General features: G+C 40.1%; 1 protein-coding gene across 8 annotated transcripts in view; it reads left to right on the top strand.

The window, feature by feature from the left end:
• The window catches only part of CTNND2 (catenin delta 2), an 826,820-nt gene that overhangs the window by 506,480 nt on the left and 294,244 nt on the right, over nucleotides 1-26,096 (top strand). For all 8 annotated transcript variants that reach the window (XM_069491984.1, XM_069491978.1, XM_069491981.1 and 5 more), the window contains one exon: nucleotides 1,332-1,587. In XM_069491984.1, the coding sequence (XP_069348085.1) occupies nucleotides 1,332-1,587 (256 nt within the window). The remainder of the gene's footprint in view (nucleotides 1-1,331; nucleotides 1,588-26,096) is intronic.

The raw sequence follows: 26,096 nt of genomic DNA, 5'->3' as shown, positions 1-26,096 counted from the left end.
TAATTAACAGTCCTCAGTATTAGAATGTATTCCTCCGGCTCACTTTGCAACTTTTGGCATTTTGACACAATTTCCATAGCCTCTTTTAACAATTATTTTCTCAGTCTGGCATAATTTCTTTTGTGTTTGATTTGGCATATGTCCCATAATGTAAATCAAGTCCTATCATTGTCCACTAAGAAATGCTTAGAGAGTCAGAGTGGTAGAGTGTGATTTATGTTTGAAACATAATTCCTATAGAACACTCGTGATATAAATGGTCACGTCTAGACACTGGCTATATATGGGTATATTCTGATATATAGTACCAGAAAGCAAGTGGGCTATCTGCTATTAACCATGGCTAACAATGGGAGCAATTAATAACTGGTCATATTCTATTGATATGAAAGATGCTATTTTCATTCTATACATCAAACAAACCTTAGATGTCAAATATGTTTTGAGAACTGGATAAAAATAATGACATGAAATGATCTAAAAAGAATCCAGGAAGGATACAAAAAAATTGAAATACAGTTTGAAAATAGTCAAACTGATTTTAGTAACTGGTGTAAAATCTTTTCAAAACAATTTAGACACATTGAAAAGATGCAAATACTTTTGGAAAAGCGAAGTCAGCTCCTTATTTTGTCTGCCTTGCAGTTGGACTGGTTTTTGCCTTCTCCTCTCTTCACCAAGAGTATTTGCTCCTATGACAGCTTTACTTGAAAAAGAGGCATGTAAAAATCTTTTGGGAGTTACTGTACAGAAACTAGAACAGGCCTGCATTGAATGTTCTGGCACTAATTATGAAAGTATGAACCACACCCCACCCCCACACACACACTCCCTCACACTTTGCCTTATTTTCTTCTATTCAGGAAAATTAACTACAATACTAAATTTTTTTTACACCCTTAATAAAGTTAATGCAACATCACCTGAACACATTTTGAATTTTTTCAACTTGAACAATAAGGAACTAACTTTCCATGCCTCCTTACAAAATATTCCCTATATACTTCTGGGTTTTACTTTTACCCAGAGTTTATATTTCAGATGAACACACCTTCTCTTGGACGTTGCTAAGGATCATACATGCAACAGGTGCATTTCCCCCCACCCCGCACCTCAAAGGTTTATTTTGAAAATAGCAAGCTAATTGCCATTTTACTGGATAACATTGACTATATTGATTCAAATATGATGGATTAATTTTTTTTATTCTTTCAAACCCCTATTTTTTGTGTGTAATTCCCCCTCACCCCCCTCCCCCTGCCTAGCCCTGGTTAACCAATTCTGTGAACAGGTCCTCAACTTTTTGCTTTGTCCCTACTTTCCTGTCCTAGCCCCATCTTCCCCCGGTGTCGACTCCGTCCCCTTGCAGCGCACAGGCAGCCAGCATGGCCCACAGAATGCCGCCGCGGCCACCTTCCAGAGGGCCAGCTATGCCGCCGGCCCAGCCTCCAATTACGCGGACCCCTACCGACAGCTGCAGTATTGTCCCTCTGTTGAGTCTCCATACAGCAAATCCGGCCCTGCTCTCCCGCCCGAAGGCACCTTGGCCAGGTCCCCGTCCATTGATAGTATTCAGAAAGATCCCAGGTGGGTAAAAACCTTTTTCTTTTCCCTATGATGTCTAAGGAGGTTTCGTAACCTCTTTAGCCATTTGTTATTTATTTTTTTAATATCACGTTGCATTCATGTCACTGGCTGAGTATGAGAGAATTGGCTTTCCTGGGGTTTTGTACTGTTTTGTTCAATTTGGAGGATGGGTATTTACGATGAGTGTCCAATATCTTCTTTGGTTCAACACCAAAAATTAAAGATGATCCTTTGATCAGAGAGAGTATCTACACGTGCTTGAAGTTCAGGTATTTGGTAGGATGTAGGAGAGACTGTCGGAGCCCTCTTTAATGCAGTGGAAACTGCGGATTGAAGATGCTATCATTTGACTTCAAATATCATGGTCTGCGTATTTTATTGTCTCACTGGAAGCATGCTTTTTCACCGTGTGTATTTCTGTTATCAGATTGTAAAGGGGTACACCTACAAAGTTATACTAAAATTGAAAATTTAGACGTTCCATATTTCTTTCATTTCTCTATGTCTGAAAACAAATACTAGGATGAAGTTGTCTGGGGAGTGATAAAAACTTGAAGATAATGTATTAAGGAAATTGTTACTGAGGTCTGTTTCTTTTTCACTTTCTTTATTCCAACAGTGGCAAGGGATTTAGTGATTCTGCTTCTGAGGTTGGGCTTGAGTCCCCTTAGAGTTAAATGACGTTTGACTCACAGCCATTGGATTTATGCTGAAAGAGTCCCGTAAACATATATCTGCATCTGTGAACACTGCAGATAAATGTCAGATTTCTGGAAGGGCAGGTGGCTTGACGCTGGTGGTGTACTCAAAATTCCTCCCAAGGAATTTTCACTGATAGAGCACACAGTTCCTGTGTACTGCATTGAGAAGGTTACATAGATTCTTTTGCAAAAAGGAATCACTTCTACAAACATAAAAGGCAAAATGGGATCATTTTACAGTATTTCTTTGAGATAGCTACTTCAGCACAATTCAAACCTGTTTGGAGGTTCCACATTAAATATTGCATTTAGTATAACCTCTATGGTAAAAGTGAATTGCAGTAAGTGTTTACTGTCAAATACTAAAAATCAGAAGTATACTTACTTTCACAGTGCACAGTGTCCTGGTTATCTAGGTTTTCAATCTCAACAGCAGTCTTTATAATCTTGGTCCTGAAATCTGCCCCAATCCTTAAGTATTCTTGGTATGTACGGCTAGAATATTCTTCAGAAAATACCTCAACGCACTCTATTCTTAAATGATTTTTCTCGACATGCTACTGAAAGTGTATAGAAATAGAATAATAGTAAACTCTTAAGAAATGCTAAAATAGAAACATACACAATGGAATTGGCATTGCTTGCATTCAACATTGTATATTTGAGAATAAACATTTTGTCTCTGATGGAAAGGTTTTAAATTTTCATATTAGGGGAATTTGGCTTAATAAGAAACCAAACTTATGTTTCTGTAGCTTCAGCCTAGCCTCTGTATTTTATACTGTGTACTAAATGCATTTTATTTTACTAAATGGCATATCCTTTCCATTTTATGTTACTGTCACTTTTATAGCCTTTTTCCTTCTCTCAGTATATTGTCACGGCTCTTACCTTTTCAAGTTATGGATTATGTCACTTATATTTACTGAGTGCCCAATATAAACCAAAAGAAGAAAACACTGATAAGAAATGTTAGAAGGAAAACAGAATATCAGCCACTAATATTTTGTTTTAAATTTATATGCAAATCAGTATTATATGAATTACAAGTTCAGTATATTCAAGAATCCTAGGCTTTGGCCATAAATATGTGTTAATTTTGAAAAATTCATACCATTAGTCTAAGCTCAGACCTACAGAAAAAATAAGCAAAACCATTTCTGGAACCAGAACTGGATTGTTTTGGCTTAATATAAAAGAGACTAATTACCTGGCATCATGTGAAATATATGGAGTATAAAAAACAATAATGACTTTCTTATAGGGTTTTCTTAAAATAAAGGAATATGTTCAAAGTGTTCTCATTAAATGGAAAAACATGCCAAATTTGAAATTCAAGTTCAAAATGTATTACTTCTTTTAAGAAAAGATTTTTACATTTTCCTTCAAATAATGAGTTTTGATTCTTCCTAGGTGAATATTGCTAGACTAGTGTGTTTAACTTCTAGGGCTTATAATACAATTATTTATTTTGGCAGTATGGCTTATGATGTAAACTTTTTCAGTCTTTTGACTTCTTTTAAGCTTCTGAAATATGCATACAAATACTTGGGAGAATTTACTAAAGTTTTATTTGTCATTAAACACCAGACCATATTAAGCCCCTTTGCCATTACAAACATATGTTCATAGCATATTACAGTCTTCAAAGTCTGTTTACTTGTCTCTGTGATGTAATCCTCCTTTGTGAGAAGAACTTAAGTGCCTTAAATAAGTGGGGAATCAGAATGTTGAAAGACTTGAAGATCACATTGTGGCCAGGTGGGTGCAGAGGCTAGCATTTTTATTTTTAGCACATGTTGAATCCACTCTGGGACATATGTTGCCATGAACATTTTTATTGCTTTACAAAAAGAAAAAAAGGAAAGAGTATATTTATATCTTTTATCATGTTTTTCAGAGGATGAATGGTAATACTGGATACCTATGTGTAGGATTGAGAAGAAAACACAAATTATCTAGGAAGTGCTAGCATCCCTGATAATTGCTTGTTGGATGTTTGGTCTTTGTTGTATTTTTCATTTCTTTTCGTTTCTTTTCTGATATCTACCACCTTCTTCTTACTGCAGAACAGCATATTTTCTGTATTAAATAGTTTTATTATCATATAATGAGAAGTTTTCAAGCAAACACTGCATTTTAAAATAAGAATTTGAAGTCATGGTAGCCCCAATTCAGGCATTAGACTTGAAACGAGAGAATTCCTGTTAGCTTTCTGTTACTCTAAGCCATAGGATATGAAAGGATTCGTTCTACAGGGTTGGATTTTTCTTGTTGATGGTAGCTCAGTCATATGGATTGTGGCAAAACTTTGGTCTTTTCACTTTTAACAGGTCATCATGCACTCCAATAAACAAAGCACAAAAATCTTTTATTCAAAGAGATGGTAAAATCCAATTTCCTTTTTAAAGTCAGCAATCACTGGGAAAATGGTTTTTTAGACGTATAAAATTCACTTTATAGCCACATTTGCTAAAAAGTTTAAATATGAATCTCTTAAGGATTGTTACTGTCTCTAACACATTTTTCGGTGCTATACCAAATATTGAGTTCTATATACTGTTGTTTTTAAACATGTCAGTCAAGTATAAATCTTAATTATATGAAGATGTGTCAGTGGCATTAGTAGTGATAAGTCATAATAGCATTCTGATTTTTGGAAACTTAATTGATGAAATAACTATAAAAAATAAGGCAAGACTGATATATCTGGGTATCCTATAAATGTTCTTGTCTATAAAATAAGAGAAGTTATGACTAAGACATTTTCCTGCTATAATTCAATGTGTAAATGGTAGCAGTGATAGCATGTTTTAATCATGTTTGATTAATTCCTTTTTAGGCTATTGTAATCCTGGATGTACACTATCTCAAGAGCAATTTTTCAAATGTGCTAAACGTGATTTGCAATAAAACGCTATCATCTTTTCTGTTATTCAGCATAACAGAGAAATACATAGAATGGCACATTTTTAATGCTCATATTGGACCCACATTAGCAACTGCATTTTCACTTGGCTCTATCAAACCCATAGTCCATGGAGTTGTTTTTCTTCAAGCTACAATATTTGACCAATAATATAAAAATATGCACTTTGAGGAATTATTTGTACATTTCTACTATATTTTATCTGCTATTTAGAGATACTACCAAAAGTTATTTTATTGTTGGACATTATACTATTAATATTATTAATAGATCTCATTAATGAATATTATGTATAGATATTTTATCATTAGGTAAACCTACCTGCGTAAAAATGCTTTCCAAATACTGGTTTTTCATTGTTTACTTGCTCATAGGCAGGCAGGCGCTCGAGCTCACACACGCACATACACACACACGCACTTACATAGTGAATTGAATGCTCAGAAAACAAAATGTGCGATAAAAGTGCTTTTAAAAAGGTGAAGATCGAAGACTGTTTTTAAAATCTTAGATTAAAATTTCAACAGTTTTAAGTAACTTAAGTTATTATGTAACTTAAGTAACATGGTTGAAGTGTTTGCAATAAACCACATGTATATTTTTTTCATAGTCCAGTTCTCTTGGGTGATGAATTTCTGGGGAGTTTGCTTTTAACTTCAAATGCTCAATAATCATTTCTTTAACTGTGGAAATGTCAGAGGGGAAAAATACAGGATTCACAATTTAAAGATTCTCAGAGTTTGAAGAGCACTTGGAGATCATTTGTCAACAGGCTAATAGCGAGCCTTACATGTGGCCATTCCTCCTCTGTTTGAATACCCCTAGCCATGGGCCACTTACCATCTCTTGAACCATTTTTTTCTCTGAATAATTCAAACTGTATACAGTAATTTATATTGATACAACAGTCTGCATCTCTCGTAAGCTCATTCCCTGATCTTGTTTCTGACCTTTGAAATTACATGAGAATATGCCTATACCTTCTTCAAAGGATGGCCTTCAGACAGTTAGTATACCTCTCACCAAGGTCTGGGACTTACGTTCCTAGATCAAGGCTAGTGGCAGTTGTTCCATGAGCTGTCATTTCTGGCCTGTAGTGGCCATTCTCCCTCCCAATTCTGTCTCACAGGTCAGCAGCAAGTGTGGAAAGAGAACAAGTGTTACCTTGGGCTAACCTGGGTTCACTGTGGATTTTTTTGACAGTCAGATGACAATATTGCTACTACCAGTGTCAATGATAACGAAGATAGTTAAAATTAGTTAAGTAATGTGTTCTGTGCTTAGTGTTAAACCTTTTATATTCATTATTTAATTTAATCCTCCTGAATCCCTATAACATGAGTTTTTATAATGCCTATTTTACATATGGGGAAACTGAGGCTCAGAGAGCTAGAAACTGAACCCAAATCGACTGACTTCTTATGTTTCTAATTACTATGAATAGTGATCCCATTCTTAGTTTAGAATCTAACAAAATGCCATATGACTTTTACATGTGACTTCTGCAACTCAATTATCCTTACCTTTAATTTTTTTTTTTTTACCTTAAATGAGGGACTTTACATTCCCTTCTTGTGAGGTGATTCCATTATTTGATACCACAGAAATATATTCTGGATCCCAATTTTGTTGTCCAGTATAACTAGCATAACCACTGCTCCACGTCCCTTGGAAATTGGAAAGTCAAACATATAGGTCCTTGGAGAGATTTTATCAAGGGGTGGCTAGAGCTGGCCACAGGACAGAGCCCTGTAGCCCTCATTCCTATGGACCTCTCACTCCAGTGCCACCTGAGGGCACTAAATATGTTCTAGGTGACTTTTCTCTGGAATATTCTAGAGTGGGCTCTGCAGACATGATAGCCTGAAAACAGCTTCATTCTTTGAGGAGCTTTCATAATTATATCACAGAGAAAGGTACATCCGCAAATGACCATAATGCTTTGGGGAAAGAAGACAGATGTGACAGAAGAAGTGCCCCGGGAAGGAGTTGCGGGGATGGCACAACCCAAGGGATAGATGTTATTTGCACAGGGAAACAGAAGAGATAAGCTTTCCACACAGTGTGAACGGTTGGAAAGAAGAGAGGCTGGAAGTGGATCGGGAGAACCAGCTTGAAACACCCAGGCCTGCTGAAGGCAGAGGCTGAGCTGCCTGTTGGAGAGATAAGGACTCGGCAGCGGCCCAGCTAGGGCATCCCCCATTGGGAGGCCTGGAGTCCAGGGGACCTAGTGAGGGCCACAGCGGGCGGCAGGGAACAGGGAGGAGGGAAAGCTGACAGCTCGGCCCTTCACAGCCAAGAGAGAGGATTGGAAGAAGGAAAAGAAGACTTCACTGCAAAAGGATTCTTTTCATTTCACAAAAGGCTCCTTTTCAAGAGTCCTTTTATCAGTTGAAAGGAAAGGAATGTTCACACAGACTACGTGTCTATGCTAATATTGATTTTTTCCATACCCAGAATACTGTTTTGCCTCCTGTCTTCGAAACCACTTGGAGAAGTAAACAATTGTGTTTCTAAAACAACAACTTATCTCTGATACCACACACCCACCTCTTCTATGCTAAAGCAGGCTCTGGCATGGGGCCTCCATGGCATTGTGTGGTTAAGAGTAAAGAAAGATGGGCAGTCATGACTGATGTGTGTCTGCTCCCAGACTACTTATTAGTTAGTTAATTAACTAATTGTTAGCAGGTACTCCATCAGTTGCAATGGTGGGAATCTTTGTTTTTTGCTTCCCTGGTATACAGACTCTCCTCTAAAGACCCAACCCTTTCCTTCCCCTCAATCCACAGGCTATCAGTAAAACAGAATTGTACGCAAGTTCAGAAGGTGAGCATGTAGCTCACACCTGGCCCAAGAGCTGACAAGCCATGGGCCCCCACTTACTAGCCAGGCCTCCGGGTGTGTGGAGGAGTGTGCAAAACCAAGTCCAAGCTCTCTAAAGTGGGCTATGTGGATTCTGGACTTCCCTAAATCATTTGGGGCAAAGCCAAATCCAGGCTAGCTAGAGCCAACATACAGGAGCAAAAGCTAAGTGTACCTCTGTCCTTCTCAGTATAGTTCACCGTCCCTCACACACCCAGTCATTCCCTCCCCACCTATCCTCTCTGGAGGTGCTCTGGTAGTCTTTCTTATGTCTGGTCTCCATTTTGGAGCTAATGGACTGAGATGTCCTTGGTAACTTAACTTGCATCCCTGATACTTAGGAGTGGATCTATCATATACACTTATACTATCTTTCCAGAACTTTCTTTTATAAGCTTTCTCCCTAAAGCCAGCTACACTCCTTGTTCCAGGAACAGAGATATTTTCTTTCCTCCGAATCAAACCAACCAAGAAGTTCCATACTGTAATTAAATTATTATGAAATCGTTACCAAATAGGCTTATTGGAGAGACTAAATCTGATGATATCATCTACTATCCAAGGAATCTTGGGTCGATACAAGGCATAGCTCTATGAAATTTCAAGCACCTTTAGTCTTAATTTAATAATGCTAAGCACTCTGATAACAAATAAAAATATAAGTGGTTAGTAGTTTAAGGGAATGGTGTATTGAATTGGTCAAGTAAATCATATAGTTATTTTGTATCATTGTTATTACACTTAAATGTATAACTTCAGCTAGTAGCTCATATTACTTCCTGCTTCATGGTTAATCTCTGTGGCCTTACTGATGACCTTGTGTATCATGTATGAGTGATGTGCATGTGTTGTCTGTGGGATTTAGATATTCTCATACTGGAAAGAGAGTGGGGTCTTACAGGTGAAGTTGTTCCTTGTACCATTTTGTGATGAAGGAGATATCAAAGAGTACAAGTGAGAAGAAAGATCTTTGGTAGGTCGGGAAAGTATCTCTCTCCTCTTCTTCATTTGAAAGAAATGATCAGAATGTCTAAGAGCACAAACGAAGTATGACTATTAAAAATGGTGCCCCTTGGAAATAAGCTGAGAACCAAAAACAAGGGAGCCTCTTTCCCTGGAATCTCACAGAGGATTAGAGAGGCCTGCAAACACAGAGGGGAAGCTCTGAAATCCAAATGCTCCAGTTTGATGCACAGATTTTATTTAAAATCTGTGTACTTCCGTTATTTCCCCCTTGATATCTTTTAGCGTTTTGGAAAGTGGTTTTGAAGAAATCACAAGATTTTGTGCTACAAAAGGAATCAAAGGAAGGTTTTGTGGGTCCAATCTTGTATGAGATTATAAAAATGAAGGAAAGCACCCCCTGTTACCAAGGTTGGTTCCTACAAGTGGAAGCCCTCATCAGCAAAAGGGGACACCAAGAAAATTTAGGAGACAGAATTGGCTAATTTGGTCAGTTGTTCCTCTCGGACTGTCTTCTTCGAGGGATAATCTTGATAGTCCTGGACTTGATTTTATCAAAGAAAGTAGCATATATATATAGAAAAATGACTATATATCTATGACACATATATGAGACACATACATTAGGAGTGTATGCATATAGATATACATGTATATACGTGTGTGTATGTTATGTGTGTATGTATGTATATGTGGACTATGTGTGTAGATAAATTGTGTGTATATACATATACAAATATCCATGTGGTATATAGATAACAAATAGTTACTATGTGTGTATATATGTACATGGTCATATACATGAATACATATATATTGATATGGACACATAATCTGTTTATTGACCCTGCACACATTTATCCGAAGATAAGATCTGCACAACTTGCATAAGGACATGGTTGTTAATGCTACAGAGGACACACAGTAACAAAGTATTGATTTTCCTTCTAATCTATTTATCGATGTTCACAGGGTGTTAAAAACTAAAAATATAAATTCATAAAGTTAAACAAACACAAGAGTTGTTTTTCTTACAGAAATATGAACCAGTCACAGTAGCTATAAAATTTTTGAAAAGCACACTTCTAGCTGTATGTTTATGTATTTAATAGACATCCACTTAGCTATGTTCAACCTTTTGAAACCATGCCCTTTGGAAGGTACTCTATGCTTTTTAGAGTTTGGCCAGTTCCTAACTAAAAGAACTTCTCACCCTTATTCTTTGATATATGCTACTATGGAAAACCTATTTCATTGGTAACATATCTCAGTTAATCCATCCTCAAAGCCCTCCTTATTTGTTCTACCACAAGTGAAAATCTGAAATCCCCTTTGGTCATTTCATGTACAAACCAGGTTGGTATTTGGGTTGATGTCATAACTCCCTTTTCTTCACCATCTGACTTTCAATATTTAAATGAGGACAAAAATGGAGCATTCAAAACACTTATTGACGGCCGGGCGCGGTGGCTCACGCCTGTAATCCTAGCACTCTGGGAGGCCGAGGTGGGCGGATCGTTTGAGCTCAGGAGTTCGAGACCAGCCTGAGCAAGAGCGAGACCCCACCTCTACTAAAAAAATAGAAAGAAATTATATGGACAGCTAAAAAATATATATAGAGAGAAAAAATTAGCCGGGCATGGTGGTGCATGCCTGTAGTCCCAGCTACTCGGGAGGCTGAGACAGTAGGATCGCTTGAGCTCAGGAGTTTGAGGTTGCTGTGAGCTAGGCTGACGCCACGGCACTCACTCTAGCCTGGGCAACAGAGTGAGACTCTGTCTCAAAAAAAAAAAAAAACAAACAAACAAAAAAAAAACAAAACACTTATTGTCTTGCAAGACAGGGTGTAGTTGACTGTCAGTGTTTAATGGAAATTAATTTCCATTGCTTCCTGAGATGTTTTGCAGCTAATAGTGCTCATTAATTTAAAGGTACTGACCTTGATAGAGAGAAAATCAGCATTTTATAGTAAGAAAAAAATACATATTAAATGGAAATTCCATTGCTTATGATACATTATAGCTTGGCAAGCCTTGTAACTTAATTCTTTGATCTACTGAAGATCATGTTCAACTACTTTCATTGGGTTGCTGAACCAAGTGTGCCTTAGCAGCCACTTAATTCTACCAAGAAGACCAGAAGGAGGAGGAGAAGCAGGAAGGGTAAGAAGAGAAAGGAGAAATAAGAGAAGACAACATCCAGTGAGAAATTCAGTGGGATTTATGTACTAATGTGGATTGACGAGTGAGATGAAAAAAGTATCCTCAAAGTTCTTCAAAGTGGCAATAATATTCAAAATCTTAGTCATTTCTGAAAACTCTTCCAATACTTAGCATTCTGTGTAGAATTAACAGTCATACAGTGTGTGGTAGCAAGCCTCCAAGATGGCCCTCAATGACCCATCTCCTTGTGTCATCCCCTCCCACGCACTGGCGTGTGTCACCAGTGGGACAGAAAGTAGACTAGTGGTTACCAGGGGCTGTGAGGAGAGGGGAATGAGAAGTTAGTGTTTAATGGATACAGAATTTCAGTTTGGAATGATAAAAAAAAAAAAATTATGGAGATAAAATGGTTAAAATGGTGAATTTTATGTTATGTATATTTTATTACAATAAAAAGAAAAGAGAGCCAGCTATAGGCTGGCCAGGCACTGCTTCTTATAGACAGAAAGCCCAGCTATACAGAGGCATGAGAGAAGGATGAATGGAAGACCAGGTGGATCTTGGGCAGGACTCCTTTGGAAGAGCGCCTCCATGACTTTGCAGGAAGCTCTAAAGCCCACCTTTAAGGAGAACATACATGGTATCCTATCTCATGTATTACCTGCCAAACATGTAAGTTCTTTAATCTCTTGCCCACATTTTATCAAGATCAAATAAAAACAACTTATTAATATTATAATAACCTATTAATACTATAATAATATATTCCCCAATATGTTAACTAGAAGACTCAGAATAATGAATGTAAAGTAGCTTTTCAAAAATTTTATTTTTAATTGACACATAACTATATATTTATGGGGTGCAGAGTGATGTTTCAATACATGTATACATTGCATAATGATCAAATCAGAGTAATTAGCTTATCCTTTATCTCATTCCTTTGTGGTGAGAACATTCCAAATCCTCTCTTCGAGTTATTTTGAAGTGTACAGTACAAAACTGTTAACTGTAGTCACCCTACTGTGCAACAGGACACCAGAATTTATTCCTCCTATCTGCAATTTTGCACCCATGGACCAATCTCTCTGCACCCCCTCCTCTAAAGTAGTTTTAGAAATAGGTAGACACTGTTCTGGACCCTGAAAACTTTTGTGTAGGGGAGATGAGATGGGAATATCAACTAGAAAATAAATAGGAAATAGTCATGTTTAAAATTATCTAAACTGAAAAATAGATCAAATTTAAATAAAAGCTAACTGAATATTTTATTAAAAATTACCCTTAGTAACTGATTATGCCAGCTACCATGTAATTCTATATATTAAACCTCAGGCATTCCTACTGTGCCTTTTGCTTGTAGAGTCAAAGTTCTATTTCATGACTTCTACTGGGGTTAATTTCCCTGCACACTGAAGGGGAAGGCATTCACTCATACCTCACAGGCTCTAACTCAGAAAGCTTTCAACCAGTGCAAAGAAAGAAGACAGAAAAAAGCATCCATTTCTTCCAGGAACCAACAGTACTCCTGTTCCTATCTCCTCCTGACAAAGAAGTCTGCTATATTTCAAACCAGGCTCTGTTATGTTAGAAAAGAACTCATTAAGAAAAGTGGCAATTAACATCTATACTGCAGTAAAAGTGCCTCTGACATTAAAGAAGAAAACATAAAGCATGGGCTTTTTTGGATAAGTGGAAATGTTTCTGCAGGGTGCCTTGCAATGTATTTGCTGTCCTTTGTTTTGAAGATTACTGAAACATTAACACATTTAAATTTACCATAAATCAGCTTGAAACTAGTAGACCATGTTGCTAACATGGTAAAAGTGGCCGCTAGGAACACAAACACTGTGTGTGTTGGCTAAGCAGTGTGTGTGCACGTACACACACACCAGGCTGGATCTGCTCTGCATAAGTGATTTTGAACCCTTGATACCTAGAAATTTTCATTTTTAGAAAGGGAGGGAGTTTCTGTTTGTTTATCCTACACTGTTGATTTAATAGAAATAAAGGCAAAATAGGCAACATATGACTGGACCATTAGGTACAACCACATGTGATGTGCATATCATTCAGGGCCATGCTAGCTACAGAAGCGCCTGTATGTAACACGCTACACTAGCTCATTCACTGTAATAAGCACTTACAATTGCAAGGAATGAAAATTCACTCTGGTTATCTCAGTCAATAGGAGCTTGTTGTAAGGTTTCAGAGTGGTATGAAAGAGACAGGAAACTGTTTCAGCAGTCTCAGCCAGACGGGTCTCATTGAAAATCAGATCACGGTGCTGGACACCAAAGCTGCTTTGGGGCTGTGGCAGGAACTCCGAGCATGGCACTGAGAATGGAGCGTTTGCTGGACCCATTGCAGAGCCCTGTGGTGTGGAGTCTCGGCCACTGTGCCCCTGGCCCTGCCTCCTTCTCACCTCCCTCTCACCTCCTCCTCCTCCTCTCAGTCTTGTCTCAGAGCTGACTGCCAGGGCTTCTGTCCTCGTCCTCTCTCTGTGTCTCTCTCTGTATCTCTCTCCAGTTGTGTGTTACTCTGCAGCACCTTGAATTCAGACTTAACTGGAGAGGTGTTAGGGGCTGAATTCTGTCCCCCAAATCTGTATGTTGAAGTCTCAAGCCCAAGTACCTCATAATGTGGCTGTATTTGGAGATAAGGTCTTTAAAGAGGTGATTGAGTTAAGATGAGGCTCTTAGGCTGGGCCCTAATCCTACAGAGGTGGAAAGGACACCAGGGATGTGCTTGCACAGAAAGACCTTGTGAGGACAGTGAGGATTTGGTCACCTGCAGGCCAAGGAGAGATGCCTGAGGGGAAACAAAACCTGCTGGCACTTTGATCTTGGACTCCCAGCCTCCAGAACTATGAGAAAATAAATTTCTGTTGTTTAAGCACCTAATTGGTAGTGTTTTGTTACAGCAGCCCTAGCAAACTAACCCAAGAGGCTACGTTTGGAGCCATGAGCGGGCGTCTAGGATGAAACATGCTGGGCGGAGCTCGCTCACCAGGCTGCCTCACCTGCCAGCCCCTCGCAGAGCTGCCTTTGGGTCAGTGGGAATCACGGTGGCTTTCTGCACTAATCTATATATTTGTGTCCTCAAAGGGGGCTGTTGGGAGTTTGACAGCCACCCGAGAAGGCCCAGAGGGTGGTAGATTGGCTGGACATTTTGTTCATATAGATGTACCTTTTCTGAAGATAAATTTTGTATGGTGTTTGAAATTTAGTGTGAAAGTCAACATATACACATTTGACTGCTCTAAATTTGAAAAGGTTGTGTAGGTTATAGAAAATGAGATTGAAAAAAAGGGCAGATTTACTAGTCTTCCGTATAAATCATTAAATATGAATAAATCAACTTCATATAATAAATCACTAGTGCTTTGATAAATTGGACTCCTGTGGGAATGAAATGGTTTCTACAGAATAAGAATCACTGTCTTTTTTATTTCGGTCCTTCAGTTTTAAGGTCACTGAAATAAAGTATTCATACTGTACTTAAAAAATTACAAACACTAGAATGAGTGAAACGTAAACTTGGTAGCACCTTCTCTATATCCTTGCTGTGCACAGTGAGGTCCTGAGACCTGGGGCTGGTTAGACATGGAGAATCCCAGACCACGCCTCATGCTAGAATCTGCATTTCAGCAAGAGCCCAAGGTGATGTCTGCGCACACTAAAGTCTGACTCACTCATTCTGCAGTCAGACACATGTCTTAACTGCCACATCTAGTTTATTGCAGATGTTAGAAATCAGGCTATGACGTTAAGGTATTACTCCTATTTGATCCTGTAAATGTGCCTGTAATTATATTGTAATATTAATGACGTAATAAGGCACTAGGATCATTTGTTGCAGTTCTAGAATTTTCTCTTATTTGATCAAAAGTCTGAATGTGAAGTTGATAATGTGATCAATGAAATTTAAACTCAGTTTTCAAAATGGTACAGTGTAGATGTTTAAAGACATAATTTACTTTTTAAAAATTTTCCCATAGTATCTATTCCCTTTAAAAAGTCAAAATTTTCAGCTTGCTTTTCAGAAATTTAGAACAATTCTTTCCCCTTCCTTAGCCCCTGCGGATACCCCGAATGACTCTTTTTTTTCTCCTCCCGAGCCTTTCTCAGCTCTCTGAGGGGACCTGGACTAATGGTCCCGTAATTGCTTACCCCTGCTGAAAGCCGCACTTCCATCAGACCCAGTGGAATAGCCACGTCCAGTCTGCTCTGATTAACTTCAGCTGGTAGCATCCCCCTCTAGCCTGCGATGCCTCAGCACGGATGGTGGACATAGAGAGGCACGTCGTGCTATGTTGTCCGTCATCAGCGACTGGCATGGTGCATTGTGAGAGCTCCTTAACGAACAGGTGGATCCTCCTTGGAGCATTCAGCCACGCACACCTCACCAGCACACGGACAGATGCACAACCCTTCACTGCAGCCAAAGTGCATTCCGGGTGATGCCTCCATGTCCCTTTGCAGCTTGGAGCTCCCTGTTAGAAATGTGGAATCCCAGCCCCTACCTCCCTGCACCCTGCTCCTCACCAACTGATCAGAATATGTTTTAACATGAACCCCCAGTGGTGATTCATTTCATTAAAATTTAAGAAGCTCTGACCCGAAGGTCATTGTTGCCCGACCCTTTTCCTTCTGCCTCATTACAAAAGGGCTTAACATTAGTCACACACTGGTATGGAGTTTGGCACCCTTTCTCTGGGGCTGAGCTGTCAGGGAGCAAGGGATTGGTGGGGGTGCACACAGCTCATCAGAGCCCCTGTGTGGGAGGAGGGGGGGAGCCAGACACACCCAGGAGGCAGCAGTGATGCCCGCTCTGTCCTCAGGGTGCCTCAGGGGCTTAGATAGGATTTGGACCCCTTAACTTCTAGCCCAGCAGTTTCCAGGCTGAGGCAGGGAGGGGTGCTGGCAATCGGTTTCAAGATGCTCATCTTCCCAGTGTCTATCTGCTCTTCCCCGAATCTCCTCTCCACATCCTTTCACAGTTTCTCTCCAGCCTCTGCACAGGTAAAGGCCAGCCTCTCACTCCTCCAGAACGTCACTGCATATTTACATGAACTAAGTTTCTCAATTCTTGCATCTGTAAAAAGCAAAGATAGAAATGGATTGATAGCAACTTGTCCCGTTCTAGCAATAAGTAGCATTCATCCATGGATACATAAACTAATTTTTAAAAACACACACTCACTCATTCAAAGATACATTTTCAACAAAATTAGGTTTTATGTTTCATAATTGCATATCAAAATTTGTATGCTTTAATAATTGTATATGTTTTAATCAGTTGTGTGTTAATGCCCATGATGATGACTCAATCCAAAAGAAAAAAATTAACAGCTTTAGGTTAACAGGAAATGAAGGCTATGTATATATGCATGGATGTGTATGTGTGTTGGTTTAATGCAATATCAAGGCATTGTATTTTGGTCTATATATGATTGTTGTAGAGAGAAAAACCATGGAAATTCCTTTAGCAACTGAGAGTGCTTCATAATCTAAAATTTACTGGGTCAAGCTCTGAGCCTTTCATTAAGCCTGCAAAGGAAAATAAAACTTCTGAAGCATTCCATTAGGCTTGACCTTTGAACCAGTTTCTCAGAAATAAGAAAGGGAGTGGAGAGGCTCAGCTCTCCTTAAACACCAGTTCAGGCAAAGAGGGTTGTTCTTGCGCTACAGACTTTGATTCCCATTTAAGGCTTTCACTCTTTAGAAAAAAGGATAATGCACTAGGTTGAAAGCTGGAAAAATTAAACTTGGCCTTGAGTTTTCTGAGAAATCAGCGCCCATTTCTTAGCAAATTCCAGAAGCAAACTATTTTAGCCACAAAACAAACGGTTTCTTTCAATTAATACACAGCAAATGAGGATGTCTGGAGTCCCTTTCAAACAATGGGCCGACTATACCCCTTCCCACCCTGTCACCCCTCCTCGGTCAATGGCACACTGTCCTGGAGGTGGCAGGTCGCCCTCAGGCTGGGGAGACTTGGGCATTTCATCTTTTCAAGAAGGCCAGAACTCTCCCCTGCCAGTAACCTGATGTGCCCCCGACCTTGTTAAGATAGACACCATTTAGTTTCTGCCTTTTTATTAGAGAAAGAGAAGCCAAGGGAAATATTCTCAGATGCTTCACGGGTGGTGAACGCAAGTGGGGGGTGTGCTTTCTTCCGACGGCCATTGCGGTTGGTGGGGAAAGTTTCTTTGGTAACTGTCGACAAAAAAATGAGCATATGATGACTTACTGAAACGCGGCCTTTAGGGTTTTCCCTACTGAGTTTCAAGCGGTAACAGGTGGAGAACGCTGTGCAAGGCTGTGGCTCAGAAAATGTTCTGCTGTGAACACGCAGGGAGCATCGCAGCAGATTTCCATCTGATGGGGAAGATCACCTGCAAAATGGTTGGCGCAGTATCATTTAGGGTTGCTTTGGGTCATTGTGGTGTTTAGCACGTAAACGTGAGAAAAGGATAAACAGGGCCTGCCCGGGTCACTTCTCCCCACACCAGCAGGTTCAGTCCTATAGTCAAGCCAGACCATAGTCAGAAAACGTCTAAACGGGGCAGCTCAGCACTCCAAGGGCCTGGCATCAACCTCATGCTGTTCCGCCTCTCACCTAGGGCTGGGCTTCTGCCAGTGTCCATCTAGTTCCCCTCCTCTAATGAGCAGGCCAGGGCAGCTTCCCTGGGCCTGAGCCCCACTGCACCCTTCAGGCAAGGTCCTTACCCTGCTGTGATGATGGCCATTCCTCCCTGGGGACTGGCATTCTGCTCTTGGCTGAGACCTCGCCACTTGCTAGTCAGAATTTCCTGATGACATCTGCTTACCTGGCCATTGCTCCCCTGCCCAGCTCTATATCCCTAATACCAGGCTCCTCTCCTGAGTGTCTTATTTGCGCCGATTGGATAATTATTTCAGACACCTCAAACCCAACATGTCTAACAGAGTGCCCATTACATCCCAAAACCAAAGATCCTGCATCTATCTTCCTCCCTTGGTCCCCCACCGTGTCCTGGATCTCTCTTTCCTAAGCTAGAAACATTGGCATCCTCTTCAAGTCCTCCCTCTCTCACTCATACAAATCATGGTAAGCTGGCCATCAGTTTTATCTCCAGGATATCCCACTCACCCAGACTTCCTGCTCACCCCCACTGCCTGTACCTTCATGCGTGTCCTCCTCATCTCTCAGGGCGGAAGGTGGAGGAGCCCCCCACCTGGTCCCACTGACTCCAACTTTCTAGGCTTTAGACAGTCTTCTAACTGCCACCAAAACCACCATCCTCAAAATTCATCTGATGATGTCATTCCACTTCTTAGTGACTTCTACTGGTGCCCTGTTGCCTACAGAATAAAGTCCAAATCCACACTCTGTAAGCAAGACTTCACGATCTCGTCCTACCTCCAGCCTTGATCTATTCCCTCCCTTTCTCTTTCCGTCCGTGTCATCCAGAGCACCACCTTCTCCAAGATGCCACTCCTGCTCAGGCTTCCATACTGTTCACATACACTTCTCTGTACTGACATGCCACAGCCCCTTTTTACTTCTGGAAAATTCAGATCCTCCTTCCAAGCCAATTTCAAGTATAAGCTCTTTTGCATCTCTTTCTTCTGTGTTCCCCCTGGAAGATCTGCAGAAACCTTCAGATCTGTTGAATGGAAGGAGGAGGAGGGCAGGGAAGGGGGAGGAGGAAAGGGAGAAAACAGAACGTATATAATTTGATAAATCTTGAAGTGCAAAGATGGGCCAGAGGAGTGGCAGAGCAAATTGCAAATGCCCAATTTTTTTTTTTTTTTTTTTTTTGGAGAATAGATACCAATATGTTTGAAATTTATCTTTTAGGGGAAAATACAAGAAAATATTAATAAAAATATCAGAACATTGAAAAGAAAGTAAGGACCATTAAAAACCATATCTTTATTTAGATTGAGTAATGATAAGCTAGTCTCATTTAGGTTTTTAATGAAGTTAAGATTTAAACATTAGGCAATGTTCATACCCCACATACTTAGTTCAGAAAAAGCCCTTGAAAAAGTTTCTTCTGTTATTGTAAAGAAAGTGATAAACTGGTTGAATAATCAGAGAACCCAAGAGTCTATATTATATTCTTTAAACTGCCACTGTCTCCTACGAAACTTATTTTTTGCCGCTGTCTCAGCTCATTTCCTAATGGTACAGGCAACTTCAGAGTTTCTTTCTTACTTCACTTTTATTTATGTTAATCTTTCATTTGGCAGCATTCGTAATTATAACAGTGGAATAGTATGTAGAGAGTATGCTTCTTTTCTCTAAGTGCACATGTCTACTAGGCCGGGGTGGGTTGGGGGACATTGGAACATCTCATTCTCAAAGTAGAAGCTGACAAGACCTTTCTGAAACATTTATTTCTAGTATAAAAGAAAAACTGAGTGATTTTAAAATCTTTGAATTTAAAGAGAATTATCTTTGTCATCTAACATTTTCCTTGTCTAATAGAGAAGGGAAGAGTCAACATCATTTGTGACTTGAGTAAAATTAACGTATCAACTATGAGCCTCGGTAGTTGCTCTCAGCAAGTTGTCAGGATGTGGTGTTTCCTTTTCTGGGGAGGGGCAGGTTCATGGCAGGTTCATTCAGAATCCTTTCTGAACCGGGATGCTTAGAGGGAAAGGTAAGAGTGCAGTGACTTATCTCCTGCCTGTTCCTCGCTGATTGCAGAGTGACTAGTTACCTGTCTCCACTCAGTTCCTCATCATAGATCATGTGGCTCATTGACCTCCGAGATGCTTTGCGTTTAGGAACCAGAGTGCATGGGGAAAAAAATCAGAAATAAATCACATGTGCTAAAGTTGTGCCTCATGTATCCATGAAATAAACTATGTCACAGATATAAATAGTTGACAGTTGACCACATCCACCCACAGAGCTAAAGACGATGTTACTTTCGGCCTTGTGGTCTCTAAATTTACATCTGTTTTTTTCAGCAAACTGCCATGTAGCCTTTGCTTTCGTGCAGCATCTCCATACACGAGGAGGTATACATACAGGCTTTCTGCATGTATTGAATATTTATTTTTTTAAAAAATTACATACATGTATTTGTTATTTGCTAAAGGAGAACACCCACACTTGTGTGAAAATTTATTTTGACTTTGGATGTAGGTTTTGTTCTATACCATGCACATTTTTAAATCTCTCGTTGGTAATAAGGTACTTTTTATTCTGTAGCTGTCCAAATGAAAAAAAAGCTTACTTAATAAATGCATTCAAGAAGCCACACAAAATACATATCATAGAACAATTCCATAATATATTGAAAACATGAATCAACCAAGTGTAGCTTTGCTCTTTTTATATGTATGTATAGAAATGACACTTCGGTGAAACTCTTGTGTGGGATAGTGCATTTATATCCCCAGTCTTTTTGGGGGCAATTCATAAATGCTCATTACATAATGTTGTTATGCAACTGTGCCTTCATTATGTCAACAAAGATTCTCTGCGGCAAACACTGCGGTAACACTAAAATTACCAAGATGAGTAAGACATGTCTGTGTCTTGGAGAAACTTGGGGATGTCTGTGGGAAAATGACAGATTAACAGTCTCAGTCCTATAAAACATGATGTGAAAGTGCCAGGCACTGATGTCGTGGGAGTCCCAGCAGGAGCAGTCAGTGTGGACAGGAGAGGGAGACTTTCTAGAGAAAACTGCATGGGGTGATTGGAGAAGAGGCAGTTCCTACATGATGCTTATGGTGAGTTCCATGCAAAAGGAAAAGTATGATGAAGTTATCCAGCATGGAAGCTGCAGGTGTGTGGAGTGTGGGGGACAGACCAGGATACCACCAGAGAGTGCAGTGTCGGGGGCCTAGTTCCACCTGGGCTCACCATGGCCTTTGCCTTGTTGTGAAGGGCTTTGACCTGGGAGATGCTGGGAGATGGCATAATCAGGTGTCTATTGTGCTTTGAATCACGACCACAAAGGTTGGGGCAGAGGGGCTGGGCCTTAGGAAGCTCACCTCTGCTTTAGAGCAGGTATGAGGGGGCAGTGCTGTGAGCCAAGCTTCATGCTCAGAAATCTCTGGGGAGAAATTACCTAGAAAAGTGTTGATTACATTTGTGTGTGTGTGTATGTGTGTGTGGTCTTTATTTCTCCTGTCTCTGAAACAGGGCAATCTGTTCCGTCATGTTTCTTGTCTTTTTCTTTCAGTTGTGTTACTTCCATTTTTTATAAACTAATTATCACGATGTCTTATGTTGATAAGACCATAATTTAAATCACTTTTGTAATGCTTACAGGACTTTCTTAAGCAGCGGTATGCGCAGACATGATGAAGAAGGTGATAGCATTAGGAGTAAGTCCAAGCTATTTGTCTCTGGCTTGGTGGCTGTTGTTTGAACCTTCAGGCTTTGCCTGGTTACCACCGTCACCTGGGCAAAGCGTGGAGATGATCCCAGAGCTCTGGGCTGGCATCCATAGTGTTGAACACAGTGGCTGTTCTATGGAGTGTAATATTGATTTGATATAACAATCTTTATTAGCGACACAATGTCTGCAAATGACAAAAATTGAAGATTACATTTCTTTTTGTTGTTTTTTTTTCTTTTGAGACAGAGTCTCGTTCTGTTGCCCTGGGAAGAGTGCAATGACATCATCATAGCTCACTGCAACTTCAAACTCCTGGGCTCAAGTGATCCTCCTGCCTTCAGCCTCCCAAGTAGCTAGGACTACAGTCGCATGCCACTATGCCTGGCTAATTTTTCCATTTTTAGTAGAGATGGGGTCTCACTCTTGCTCTTATTAGGGACAGGTGTAGGTGGGCAGCATTAACCACAGGAAAAGAGGAGGAGGGCAAAAATGAGGAGGACAATGAGCATTTAGAACCAAACCCATAACAGCAGGAACTTGAGGTTAGGGACTTTTTCTGGCCAGGAGCACATGCAGAAATTAGAAGCTCATGTCCAAACATAACCTTTTCCCTATGAACATAGTAAAAATCACACCCATGAGCACCATGACAGTTTACAAATGTCATGGCAACCCCTGGAAGTTACCCTAAAATATTGGGGAGGACCCTTAGCTCTAAGAACTCTCCACCCTTTTCCCAGGAAAATAATGACTATTCCACCCACCCTTTAGTATAAGGTGTAGACATAAAAGTAGAAGTGTGGTAAAACCCCAGCATCTTCTCCACTTGCAGAGATAGATTCATTTCCGCTCAGGAAATGTGCTTTCGCTTTCTATTCTCTACTGAACAGCCTGCAATAAGAGCTGCTTGTATAAGTTGCTTATGTCTGTCTTCTCTCCATTGCACTAGCCCTGCTTGTGATTATTCCAAGCCAGGAGCCAAAGAACTGGAGCAACACCCCTCAAAAAATCAACCCTAGTGCTCAGGTTGCTCTCAAACTCCGGAGCTCCAGAAATCCTCCCACCTCAGCCTCCCAGAGTGCTAGGGTTACAGGCATGAACCACTGTGCCCAGCCTACATTTCTTTTTAATACAGCAACACACCTGTGTCGAAAATCACTGTTTTGTAAAATCTCTATTTTTTATGTCAGTTTTCTGATTTCTTAAATTGCTTTAGTTCTCTTTTGCTTGGTGGTGGATTCATTACCATTTTAGTTTTATGTTATATGTATTAGAAAGATGATAAAACTGATCTTTAGAATGCATTGTTAAGCTCTGCATTTATTTGAGGAAAAAGGGACGATGTGTATAAACTTTCAACTTAGAAAATATAATTTATTGCATAAGATTTTTGAAGACATCTTCATGTTTATCAAACTCAAAAGTAGATTATATAAACCTATGTTAAATTCTGTTTCTCTAATCTTAGGAATTGGTGTCACTTTCAGAATTTTTGAAGATTAAACAGTGCCTATTTTAGGGTTTTGTTTTAAGGTACTTTGCCTTTTCAGTTCTTCAGCTGATTGAGTGTTTAGTATTCTGTACTATTTTCTCACCCACAGAGGTTTTTTAAAACCATGACATAGTCGCTGGTTTGTGTGAGGGCACCAATATTTAGATAAACAAGAAACCTAGTGGGGGGAAAAAAAACTAAAAAACAACTTTCTTTATGTGAATGAAAGTGAAATACATTAATATTCCCAAAGAACAATTCTTTTCCTGCCAAAGCCTGTCAACTGAATTTCCAAAAACCAAAGGAAAAAAAAAGAGAGAATTACACAAAATGTTGCATTTGAACATTAAGTTTAATTTCCTTTTGATATTTGCTTGTCTTGTAAGTGGACTATGCCAGCCGAATGCAATTGAGCAATGTGTATGACTAATGAGCTGGGATGTAAACTCCACGTAGAATGGTCAGAACCACTGGGCATCATTTCCATTTCAAATCTGATTAGTGTTCTAAAAAAGTCGGCTCAGCGAGTGTGCATCTGCAGCTTCCATTGGGGAGCCTGCTGAAGCAGGCCTCACAGCTTTACAGAGAGAGGAAACACGCTATCCATTGCAGAGTAAAATATGGTATACTAAAATATTCTGATCATGAGTTAAAATCCTCCAAAATGGAATATATGAAAAATAAAATATTCACTGTGGAATTATTCTGTGATTTGTCACACACAGAAACATTGCAAATGATATCACAGAGTTACTAAAAATAGTATGTCCATTAAATATGCTTTTTAATTTATAAATATTTATTTTGCTTATCGTTAAAAATCTCTAATTACACAAAATCACGATGTCAGTCATTAAGAGTCTTTATTCGACAAATACACATTGAGCATCAACCATGGACTTAGCATGTTCCAGACACAATTTCTGTTCTGTTGGAGCTTAGGTAGCCATCAGAGGAAAGAGACATTAAGCAAATAGATACAATCATAAGGAGATAAAAGTTTCTGCAAAAAATAAAGCAAGGTAAGAAGGTTGAGAATGAAGAGGTGTGCTACTTTACTCAAGGTGGTCAGGGAAAGCCTTTGTATGGAAGTGATGTCTCAATAGAGACCTGAGTAAGAGGTGGGTATAATCCAGCAGATATCTGCAGAAGAGTCTTGAAGCTGTTGGGAGTGGAAGTGCAAGGGCCCTGAAGCACAAACCTGGTTGGTATGTATGAACTAAAGCAAGCAGGCTGGTGTGGCTTGACAGCCCAGGGCCTGGAGAGCGGTGCAGGAATTGGGCAGGAAATTTAACAAAGGACCATATCTTTTGGAGGTGCTGTAGGCCATTGTTAAGACTCCAGGATTGTTATAAATGGGATGGGAGTACATTAAAGGTTTTGGTCAGTATGGGATACCTTCTCAGATGTAAGTTTTAAAAGGACCCTGTGGCTTCTAGAGAAAATGGACTGCAGGGGGCCAGGCCAGAGGCAGGGACACTCTCTGGGAGGCACTGCAGTTGTCTAGGCTACAAGAAAATGATCTGACTGTGTACTAAGTCAGCAGGATGGGAGTTCATGAGATGTCATCAAATTGGGGATATACTGAAGGCAAAAGATTTTCTGGTAAATTTAATTTGGGCTATGAGAATCTATTGGATTTTTGCAGCACTGGGTTTGGGGAGTGTGACACCAAAACCCTGATTTAATGGATTTACCAGAAAATGAAGGTGAGGATTCAGAGAGGCAGTACAATGTGCAGTCTAGAGTGGGAGCTACCTTGGTTCAAGTCTGAGTAACCTGGATCCTGGCTGATGTGATCTTGGACTTAATTTCTTGGTGACTCAGTTTACTCAAATGTAAAATGAGGATAATAACAGCCCTTGCTTTATTTACAATTATAGGATTGTTGTGGGGAATAATTAAGTTAATATGTGCCAAATGCTTAAAACAGTACCTGGCATACAAGTGTTGGCTATCATTATTAATATATTATTATTGGTATTATTGTAGGCATTTCTATGAATTTTTTTTCTAAGTGTGGGCAGAGAAAGAAAAATGGGGCAGAACCAAGGGAGAGAGTGAGAGAAAGAGAGTGAGAGAGAGAGAGATTGCCCTCTTTGTTTCCTTTCAGATAAGAGATTTTAAAGCTTGTCTTTATGATGGTGGTAATGCCCCAGAAGGAGGATATAAATTGGAGATGTAGGAGAGAGAGGGATCACTGTAAGTAAGATTTTTGCCTGTGGGAGAAGGAATGGATTTGGTGGTGTCAAAGAGAAAGAGGCCTGTTTATTAGTATTTTAATGAAAGCAAAGGCAGAGTGGATGGGGACAGACCCAGTTGGGTTGACGCAGCTGGTAAAGAGAGGGTGACTTCTTTGGTTCTCAGTTGAGCCTGGGGAGGGTCTAGGGAGCTAAGGACTGAGGAGTAGATGTGGGCTGCCCACCCCAGGCATGGGGTTGCCCTGCAGGACTGAGCCCACTCGAGGGAAGTGATGGTATATTCAGGTGAGAACCGTCAACATGGTTTGATGTTTGTCTTTGATCATGTTCAGCATCCAGAGCAGACGAGGTAGTGAGTCAGGTGTCACCGAGCTAGATTAGGGGTGGTGCCAGGTGGGGGCCACAGAGGGACAGGAAGAAGGGGGTGATGGCAGCTGGACTCTGAGTCTAGGCTGGTGGGGAGAGCCAGAGAATGCGGGAGTGATGGACAGTGGAGAGGTGGTAGGGTCAGTGTATTGGAGCTTCTTTTGGGCTTACAAAGAAATAACTCAGACACCTTGAGTCTACCAAAGTCAGGGGAATGCAGCTCAATCGTATACTTCTGCCAGGGGTGACTAGGGGTTCCCTGAGCACCTGGGAGCACATCTGAGCATGCTGCATGGTGCTCCCTGGCAGGTGAGCAAGGAATGCAGTACAAAGAAGCATCGAAATCTGGACAATAGTTTAGTGCCATAATCCATCTGGTACTACACTTGAGTCATGGACTCTTCCAACAATCTAATGGAAACTATGGGTGTCTTCACATTTCTACCCCTGCATAGATTCATACACTTGTAGAATTC

The sequence above is a fragment of the Eulemur rufifrons genome, chromosome 17, assembly GCF_041146395.1.
Source record: "Eulemur rufifrons isolate Redbay chromosome 17, OSU_ERuf_1, whole genome shotgun sequence".
NCBI classification, from domain to species: domain Eukaryota; kingdom Metazoa; phylum Chordata; class Mammalia; order Primates; family Lemuridae; genus Eulemur; species Eulemur rufifrons.
The sequence above is the reverse complement of the archived record's forward strand: the minus strand, read 5'-3'. Positions and strand labels throughout refer to the sequence as shown.